This window comes from Arachis hypogaea, chromosome 14, assembly GCF_003086295.3.
Source record: "Arachis hypogaea cultivar Tifrunner chromosome 14, arahy.Tifrunner.gnm2.J5K5, whole genome shotgun sequence".
Lineage (NCBI taxonomy): Eukaryota > Viridiplantae > Streptophyta > Magnoliopsida > Fabales > Fabaceae > Arachis > Arachis hypogaea.
This window is the reverse complement of record NC_092049.1, coordinates 9,041,089-9,050,591: the sequence shown is the minus strand read 5'-3', so window position 1 is coordinate 9,050,591 and position 9,503 is coordinate 9,041,089. Positions and strand designations below refer to the sequence as shown.

The following is a 9,503-nucleotide window of genomic DNA, read 5'->3' as shown; positions in this document are numbered from 1 at the left end:
AATAATTTTATGGAGCAAAAGTTATCAAAGATAGCTATATTAAAAAAAGTTTTTAAACACGTCATGACAACATTTTTAGAACGGTTTGTGTTTTCATTCCTTCGACAAGAATAACTAACACACTCCCAAATCCAATTAGCCCATTAGTACTAGGTTTCTTATTAGGGAGTTATTAATAGTTAGTCAAGAGTTACAACTATAAACAAGGACTTAATAGTATTGTAAATCATTGTGAACATACTTTGTTTTTTCCGAGTCCGATCATAATTTTTCTTCAAAAAGAAACTGTTTTAGTCCAAAATAAAAAAAAAGTAAGTCTCTTTTTTCCATAGTTGTTAAAATAGAATTGGTGATCCAACCAGTCAGATTACTAGTTTACTAGTTTATTGGTTTAACGGATAGGTGACGAATTTGAACGGTTTAAATTATAATTATAAATAGGAAAAGTCTAGGGGATCAGCATCTTTGTTAAATTTTCATTGGATGAAATTTCACACCAATCTCACACCATTAAAATCATCATTGATGGCTATTTGATGGCTACAAATCACAAAAGTTGCTGGTCCCTAACATTCCTCTTATAAATATAAGTTTTAAAAATATAATTTAATTTGTATATGTTATATATTAAAAAAATGACAAATATAATGAAAAGCAGTTTAGACAGAACCAATTTATCGATTTTTCAGTCTAACCAATCAGTTCGAACTGGTTTTAACAACTATATTTTTTCCTGTTTAGCTTTTTAGCCCATATTACTCCTTTTTCTTTCTGATTGCTTTTCTTGGTCTTATTTGACATTTGTGAGAGCCCTTGTCCTCTTCCTTTTCAATGTATGTGTTTCATGTTTGAATCTTTTTTACTTATTTTTTGTTGTTGTTTGGCTACTAATCTAATTATTAGATATTGTTATTCATTTTCTGATTTTGGCTTTAGTTTTTTCTGAGTTTGTGAATTCATTGGAATTCCTATTGTAGGTAGCAGTTGACTAAAAGAGGTTGTATTTGTATTGTTAACATTTTCTTTAAAGATAATTCAGAATTCTATATAGCAACTATCCATATATGTTTGAAAACAACTTATAATCTCCAAGAATCTAATAAGTTTAATTTTTATGAACAAAAAATATAAAACTTTTGTTACAAATTTTCCACTAATTCGTTCTTTCAAATAAAAGTAAGATAGACAAATCTAAATAACTTTTTCAACAAGTTACTTTCAAGCTTCAAACAACTACTGAAAGAGAAGTCCTACATGCATTTATATACACAGCCTCATCAACAGTTAAGGACGTGGAATCACAACACTTGAATCAAAGAACTCATTATTGTAAGGATGTTGAGAACTCCCTTTGCTTACTTCATGACTAGATGAAGTGGTTGCAGACTCTGCATTGGGGTTGGAACCAGCCAACTGCAACATGTTCTCAATCTCTTTCACCACAAAGTTCATTGAGGGTCTGCTAGAACTTGACTCATCAACACATTGCATTGCAAGATCAACAAACTTGTCAAAACCCTGTGGTGTTGTTCCCAAATCAATGGATGGATCAAGGACTTCCTTAAGGCCATAGAACTCTTTGTCCTTGTCTAGGGCATTCTTAACCACTTTCACAATGTATCTTCCTCGTTCTATCGGCCTTCTTGCTGTTATCAGCTCTAACATTAGTACTCCGAAGCTATACACATCACTCTTTTCTGTCAATTGCTGAGTCATATAGTACTCCGGGTCCAAGTAGCCCTACATTAGGAGCAAAAGTTCATTGTAATGTAATCATTTAATATTGGATATTAGATGCTACAGAAGACAATTGAGTCTTGAAATAGTGTTTTGTATACATGTCTTTGTTTAATTAATTTAATTTTGATACACTATTAGTGTAAAACAGTTTTACAGGTGTGTTCAATTACATAATGTCACGTTAGCAAAAATAATTTTATATTGATTGCGTGAATAGTCATTCAAAAGAATGGATGTGACTGGACAATTGTGTAAAACATTTTATACTATCAGTATATCAAAATTGAACTCTTGTTCAATTGGCAAAAGGTAGAAAAGCACAAGATACAAACCATTGTTCCTTTGACTTGAGTGGTAACGTAACCTTTTTCACCATCTCCCAATGGTTTGGAGAGTCCAAAATCAGAAACTTTAGCATTCAAACGTTCATCCAATAATATGTTTGTGGATTTGATGTCCCTATGTATGATGGGAGGATTGGCATGTTCATGGAGATAATCCATCCCCCTGGCAGCACCAAGTGTTATTTTCAGCCTTCTAATCCAGTCCAATCTTATTCCTGTTTTACCTGCAGAGACCATAAGCGCGTGTTATATTTATATTACATGCAAAGTTAATAAACTATTACACCTCACTCAATAGCCAATCCTTGATCAAATTAAGCAATTTCTGTAGCTATTTAGCGGCCGTGAATCTTCCTACCCTATCTTTTTCTGTACTGTGGACTACAAGCCTAAGACAAGTAGTAAAGTGCAGCCCGGTGTACAAGCATCCCGTGTTGATGCAGGATCCGGGAAAAGGGATGCACCCAAAAGGAGTAATGTAGGCAGCCTAACCTGATAATTATATCAGTGATCATAGGGCTGGAAGTGAGTCAAGTCAGCTCATGAGCTAGCTCGAGCTCGACTCGTTAATAGCTCGATAAGCTAAGCTCGTGAGCTAGTGAGCCAAGTTTGAGCTTGGAATTGAGCTCATAAATTAAATGAGCCGAGCTTGAGCTTGGATAAGCTCAGCTCATTAGCTCATGAGCTGAATTATATATATATATATGATCTTAATTATTTAAAATTTTATATTTATTTTTTACATATAATTTTGATGTAGGACATAAATAAAAAATTTATAATTTATTGATAGATAACAATATATAAAATTGATTTTTTTAAAATATTTTTTAAAATATATAAGTTATAATTTATTGATATAGAATTATAGATTATGTATTTATGTTTCTATTATTTGAGGCAGCTTGTGAGCTTTCGGTGAGTCGAGCTTGAGCTTAAAAAATAGGCTTGATTGTTAATGAGCCGAGCCGTGAGCCAAGCTCAATTTTTGTGAGCCGAGCTTGAGCTTGGTCTAGCTCGGCTCAGCTCGGCTCACTTCCAGCCCTACTGACAGTGAATGATTCCACAACTTGAACCCATGACCTTGAGGTCACAGGGAGACAACTCAACCATTACTCCAAGGCTCCCCTTCTCAGACAAGTAGTAAAGAGGAAGGAAAATCTACTACACCAACCAATCATGTATTGGTATTTTTGGCAATATTTAAGAGAAGATACTCAGGATAATAGTGAATTCTACAAGTTTTATCCTCACAAATCCCCCATATACTTACATAACACCTAATTCTTACCATAAAGATTTTCTGAATAGTCTACACATGTTCTCCTAGAATCTTTGAGTGGCATGTGAGTTTATTCTGTTCAAGTATATCATTATTTGCTACTCAAATTAGCAATGTGAAATGGTTAGTGCACTTGTTTATACCTGAAAGCGTATCCTTCAAAGTGCCATTGGGAACATATTCATAAATGAGCATTTGCTCTCCTTGCTCAAAGCAGAAACCTATAAGGCTAACAAGATTCTTATGGTGGACCCTTGATAGAAGTTCAATCTCAGTCTTGAACTCCAGCCCTCCCTGCATTGATTCTTTCTGAGCTCTTTTAACAGCAATAAGGTGCCCGTTTGGAAGAGTTCCTCGGTAAACCTGCCAATATCAATTAACAGTATCATTGATCTGACAAAAGTTCTGACAATGTAGAGAGCACCACAGTTATGAGATAGGTGGTGGTATCAATGGAAAATCAATGTAGAAAATGCATGAATATAAGGTGGCTTCGTTACACTATGATTGAATCTGTTATCTTATAGTTCTTTCTTTAAAAAATATCATTTTTCATTTTTTGAGGATTACACAGAGAAATGAAATAAAGTAGATGGATTCTACACCTTCCCGTATCCTCCAGATCCAATACTATTGGCTTGTGAGAAGTTTTTGGTGTAGCTCTGAATTTCTTCAAAAGTGAAGCGCCTTGCTCCTTTCAGCTGTGGGATACTACTATTGCTCTCATCTGCATCCCATTTTGCTGCATTTTGTGAAATCAATCACAAAAAAATCTTAGCTCCATGAATTGGCAATGAAAGAAGCAGAGCAGACATTTAAGTTCTCTTACCAAAAGGATTGTTTTTCTCTGTTGCTCTTTTCGCCTTATTCTTTTGGTGCAAGGCATAAACACTTGCAATGATTAATAATATCACCAGGACAATACCACCAGCAACTCCAGCTATTATGCCAGTTTTTGAAGATTTATTGGATCCTTCAGAGTTGATGAATACTAAATCACGAGAGAAAAAAAATCAAGTTTAAAAATGGAGCACTGTTATAGTTAATTCCATTACTATATGGATCATCTGATTCATTTAGTGTTACCTGAGTCATTCATATAGTTTTCATAATCATCAGCAATAAAATAAAATGGTCCAAAAGTGGGAGGAGGCTTATATGTCTGGTTGCTAAGCACAAAGCCTATATTGATAATTCCCGTTCGGTTGAAACGATCTATGCCGGATGGAAACACTTCTAGACTCAAATCAAGGTATAATGCTTCCTTTCTTGGATTGCTCACAGAAACTGTGTCCACAGGTAGATTATATCGATGAAAAGACCGCATCATAGACGACTCCAAAGATGCAAAGACTGACTTGTTTTGCAAGTCAGAGAAGGTTGGTGCCCTGAAAGTTAAAGTTCCAGTATATGGATATGCACATTTGCAGTTAGGGCTTTCTTTCTGATCTGTGCTGCAGGTGACAGGCACACAATTGTTCTGTGGTGTTGTATACATGTTGTTTTGTTGTGGAATGGAACAATAATCCTGTGAAGATCCTCCTCCACAAACCGGATTATTGACGAGTCTGAAGATATATGTTTTCATTAATAAACCATATGACAAGGAAAGCAAAGAAAAAAGGAAAAAAACCTACCTAGTACCTACTGTAATACAATAGTTATGGCTTACATTATTTCCACATTGGATACATTAATTTCTGGATTAAACTTATCAATAAAATTGGTCTGCAAATCAATGATTTCCAGTTGGTTGCTGATGGTAGTACCAATATCTAATGTTCCATTTAGCTGGTTGTCTTTCAAATTCCTATTGAAGATCATGTCACAAAGAAATAAAGAAGCAGTTACTCACAGCTATATCTAAATTTTCATCATAAAATGGAACTATCAACAGTCAATAATTAACAGGCTGCTACTCACACTGTCTGTAACTGGTTCAAACTGAAAAATGAAACAGGAATATTCCCTTGAAGGTTTATATTCTCCATGTTTCTGCCGTACAAAATGATAATATAAGCAATAAAAGGTTGAAACCTAAGAGAGAAGATTAAAGCTGATAGCAGAGAGAGTGGAGAAAGAAAGACATACACTGTTGTCAAAGATGGTAGATTTGTTAACCATAGTGGAAACTCTGATGGATCAAAACTATTATTGCTCACATCCCTGCCAAATGATGTCAATAACTATGTTGTAGACTTGTAGTAATTTCTATAAAATTAATATTCATTTTGAAAAACAAAGCATGCACATATATAAAAAGTGAAGTTAGCCAAATGATTTAGAAATTACAGGAAGTTGAGGATGTTCATTCCAGTAAGGTTGGGAAGAGGACCAGATAGGCGATTGTTGGAGAGCAGCCTACAAACATAAAGATCAAAACTTCTATCAGGACAGTTACAAATTCATCACAGTAGATACCAATATTATACCAATAATGAGAATTTGTTTGGAATATAAAGGAAAAAGATCGTGAGGAGAATTGTAAAGTGACGAAGTAAGGGGTTAATCACTATTGAATTTATAATTTCTATCATGTGTAAGCCTCACTACCATGATATAATGGTGATTAGACACTCACTTTCTCACTTTACCAACTTCCTCAATCCTCACTTTAAAGGAGTTTGGTCAGAATATAAAGACTATTTGTTTTCCATGTTTTCTATTCAAGATTTTTGTGAAGAAAATATGAAAAATAGGAAACAAGAAAATAAAAATAGAAAATCCTTCTGTAGGAAAACAGAAAGCAATAAAAATGAAATCAGGAAATTAATAATAATATTAATAATTAAAGTGGGTTCAAGTTTTCTCTACTTACAAATCCCTAACATTTGTAAGGTTGCTAACGTTTGGAGGCACAGGTCCACTTAGATAATTACGATCAAGGCGCCTGCAGTCACAAAAAGAAAAATTTGAAGACAAAAAAGAAACATGCACTCTATTTACTAATTTACATTAGGAAGATATGGATACTCACACCACCTCAAGATTCTGGACTAGTCCAAGTGTAGATGGAATATTGCCAGTAAGTTTGTTACTTTCAAAAAGCCTGATAAAAAGAAATTACTAAAAATTCAAAATTTTGATTTTCGTAATAATCTTAGTTTATTAGCTTGTTGGTATGGATCTTACACATGTATCAGAGACATGTCTGAACTAAAAAGCTGAGGAGGAATATTGCCTGAAAGTTTGTTAACCCCAAAATGACTGTAGATAATGGAAATGTATTAGAAGGATTGAATTATACATCATCCAAAATAGAGCAAAATGGATTTCACATACAAGTGCTTTGTATGGTGTAGCATATCCAGACCAAGAGAAGTTTCATTTGATATTGGGATAGGCCCTTCAAGCTGGTTTTCAGCCAAGTCCAGCCAATATAGATTTGTGAGATTACCAATAGCGGATGGAATTTGCCCGTTGAAGTTATTTGAATTTAAAGACCTGTGATTAAAATTAACCCATTTGATCATCAAACAAACTATTGTTGGTAGGAACAAGACAAATAAAGAGGCCTATTTCTGATATATGTTACAAAAAATCAAGCAAACAACTCTTACAAGAATGCAAGCCGTTGCATATTTCCAATTGTATACGGTATAGTACCACTGAAACCACAGCCAGAAAGAATTCTAGAAGACAAATTAAGAAAGTGCGTTGTTAGAGTTGTTTGATCAAGCATAATTGGATTTGGATATATTCTTAACTTTTGAAATTATCTTACAAGTTTGTCAGCTTTCTCAAGTTTCCAATTGCTTCCGGAAGCGGTCCTGTTAAATTCTTATTGTAAGACAGATCCCTGCAAAAGAAAAAAGGGGGGGGGGGGGATTCAAGAACAAAATACAAAGAAAAATGAATTCAAATACTCAAATCAGGGAATTTATCAATAAAAGAAGATTAAATCTTCAAGCAATAGGGTGGAAGGTGACCATTGTTTCAGATAAATTCAATATTTAGAATTACAATACAAGACTAAAGTAGAACACGTACAGAATCCGCAATTCAGATAGTCCTCCTATTTCTGATGAAAGCTGGCCGGTCAAATGCATGCTTGACAGTGTTCTGGAAATGCCAACAATCATGTTAACCTCACAAAAGGAAACTCTGGAGAAGTTAGTGATTCACACTAAGAACTTAAAAGAAGAGAAAGTACATGGAGGTAACGGCTCCGTTGATGCACCCAATGCCAATCCAACCATCGCCACAAGGATCATTCGAGCGTTCCCAATCCGGTGGTGTGTTCTGCCACTCATTCTTTAGAGCCAGCAGAGTTTGGTCTGCATCAGAAACAAAAATAAATAAATAAATAATTAAAAGGCAAATTTCAATCACTAACTTCTTGGTTTGTTCTAACTTATACACAGAATTGGTTTGTTCTAACTTCTTAACTACTTACATGAGACAGAAAGTTGAAAAACCAAGTACCTAAATCTATAGACTATAAACTCTTAATTGTACAACGTGTATATCGAAAATGCCATTTGGATGAGGAGAGAGTATCTGACTGACACAACAGACCAAACTTACAATCTCGATTCGCTGTTCTTGCTGTGACAACTAACAAAGAACTGAAAATGAGTAGTAGGAACATTAGAATTCTTTCATCCATGATCAACTCTAATGAGGACAGAAAACTCACATTACTCTTGTAAGTCTAACTATCTTATGTTGCAAAATATAAACTTCCTCTAACATCAAATTAAAAAAGTCAACAAACTAAAATATGTTTTCTTTTTATGCAGTTTCTGTCTCATGATGTTAAAACTTACATGGTAAAACAATTTGAATAATTCTTACATGGTAATATCATTAAGAATTACCACTAGCAAGAAAAACAGGGCATTCCTACATCATTTGAAACAAAAATTTATAAAACGAATTGCCAATAGGATTAAGTCAAAACTAAATAATCACATCAATGTAGTAAACTTAAGCAAATTCAACAAAATATTGAAACTTCCCGGCAGTTGAGCTTTATAAATAAGATTATATTATATGGGGGTATCATAGGAACAGGATATGTTGCCTTGTACACGAAATCATCCATGACAATACCTTGAAATGTGACTTTCTCGGGGTTTTGAACATTTCTCCACCAACCTAACTATCTGCCCCCCACAACCTCCAAAATTCTCCACTTGCCTCAGTTGACTTGCCAATTTTTTTAAATCTTCTCTTGCCTATTAGAAAATTTGCATAGTAACATCAACATAGCCTATAGGTAAGGCAACAGGCCTAAATCTAAAACTAAATTAATTTAACAAACAATCAAACATGAATAAGCTTTGACTAACATGGAGATAACCATTATTTTATACACATAAATAAGAGCCAAATAAAAAATAGATTAAAAAAGAAGTAACATTTGATAGCTGTTATAAGACAAAAAGAATAAAGATGTTGAGATAAATCTCCACTGATATAAAAATTGGCTTAAAAATCATCCTCAAGACATGTCTCTTATATTTCTCTTATCTTAAAAGTTGGTGGAGACAAGAACAACCTTAATTTGTTTCTCCTCTCTCTTAGGACATTAATCAAACACTTAGAGTGCATTGTGAATTGGGGTCTTAGAAGAGAATAGAACAACTCAACTCACCAAAGCACCCAAGAGTACATCAGACCTGGTCTTTGTATTGCATATAAGATGACGTGTATAACAAGCCACTAGCAAATAGTACATTTTGTAATGCTTGACTTACTGAAGAGAAATAATAATATTTGGATACGTTGTGAAGACTGAAGAATAGGGGTGCACATGGGGCGGGTAAAAACTGGGTTTGGCTTGACCCAGACCCGACCCTAAATAACGGGTCTATTTTTGAGACTTTTATCTGGTCCTAAACCCAATAAAATCACACTACTTTCAGGCTACACTAAAACCGGGTTTCGACCGAGTAAAGTCAAAAATCGGATCTCGACCGGGTAAAGTCCGGGTCTTGATAAATTTTATGTAAAAAAAATTATGATGTATTCATTCATAAAAAGAAAATACTTAGTTACAGAGAAGTTGATAACCATACTTGAACTTGAATTTGTCCATAAATTCTAATTTCATGCTTCTTTGATCTATTTTCTAATTCAACAAATGTGATTAAAAATAAAACAATAAAGTTTATAATTAATATAACATAATT

General features: G+C 34.0%; 1 protein-coding gene across 6 annotated transcripts; it reads right to left on the bottom strand.

Moving 5' to 3' along the window:
- Window positions 1-1,082: 1,082 nt before the first annotated feature.
- LOC112741398 (leucine-rich repeat receptor protein kinase HPCA1) lies at window positions 1,083-9,019 on the bottom strand. Of its 6 annotated transcripts, none has more exons than XM_072213731.1 (20): window positions 8,966-9,019; window positions 8,422-8,546; window positions 7,520-7,643; window positions 7,357-7,428; window positions 7,091-7,165; window positions 6,927-6,998; window positions 6,649-6,810; window positions 6,499-6,573; window positions 6,344-6,415; window positions 6,185-6,256; window positions 5,659-5,727; window positions 5,458-5,532; window positions 5,290-5,361; window positions 5,039-5,176; window positions 4,453-4,934; window positions 4,196-4,357; window positions 3,972-4,108; window positions 3,510-3,729; window positions 2,073-2,308; window positions 1,083-1,740 (listed from the first exon to the last, which is right to left on the bottom strand). In XM_072213731.1, the coding sequence occupies exons 4-20, from the start codon at window positions 7,413-7,415 to the stop codon at window positions 1,285-1,287; spliced, it is 2,634 nt and encodes an 877-aa protein (XP_072069832.1). In that variant the 5' UTR covers window positions 7,416-7,428; window positions 7,520-7,643; window positions 8,422-8,546; window positions 8,966-9,019; the 3' UTR covers window positions 1,083-1,284. The 6 variants fall into 6 exon arrangements, with proteins under 6 accessions (XP_072069832.1, XP_025646157.1, XP_072069831.1 ...); XM_025790372.3 differs by having other exon boundaries at window positions 8,870-8,998; XM_072213730.1 differs by lacking the exons at window positions 8,422-8,546; window positions 8,966-9,019 and adding an exon at window positions 8,164-8,419.
- Window positions 9,020-9,503: the final 484 nt, after the last annotated feature.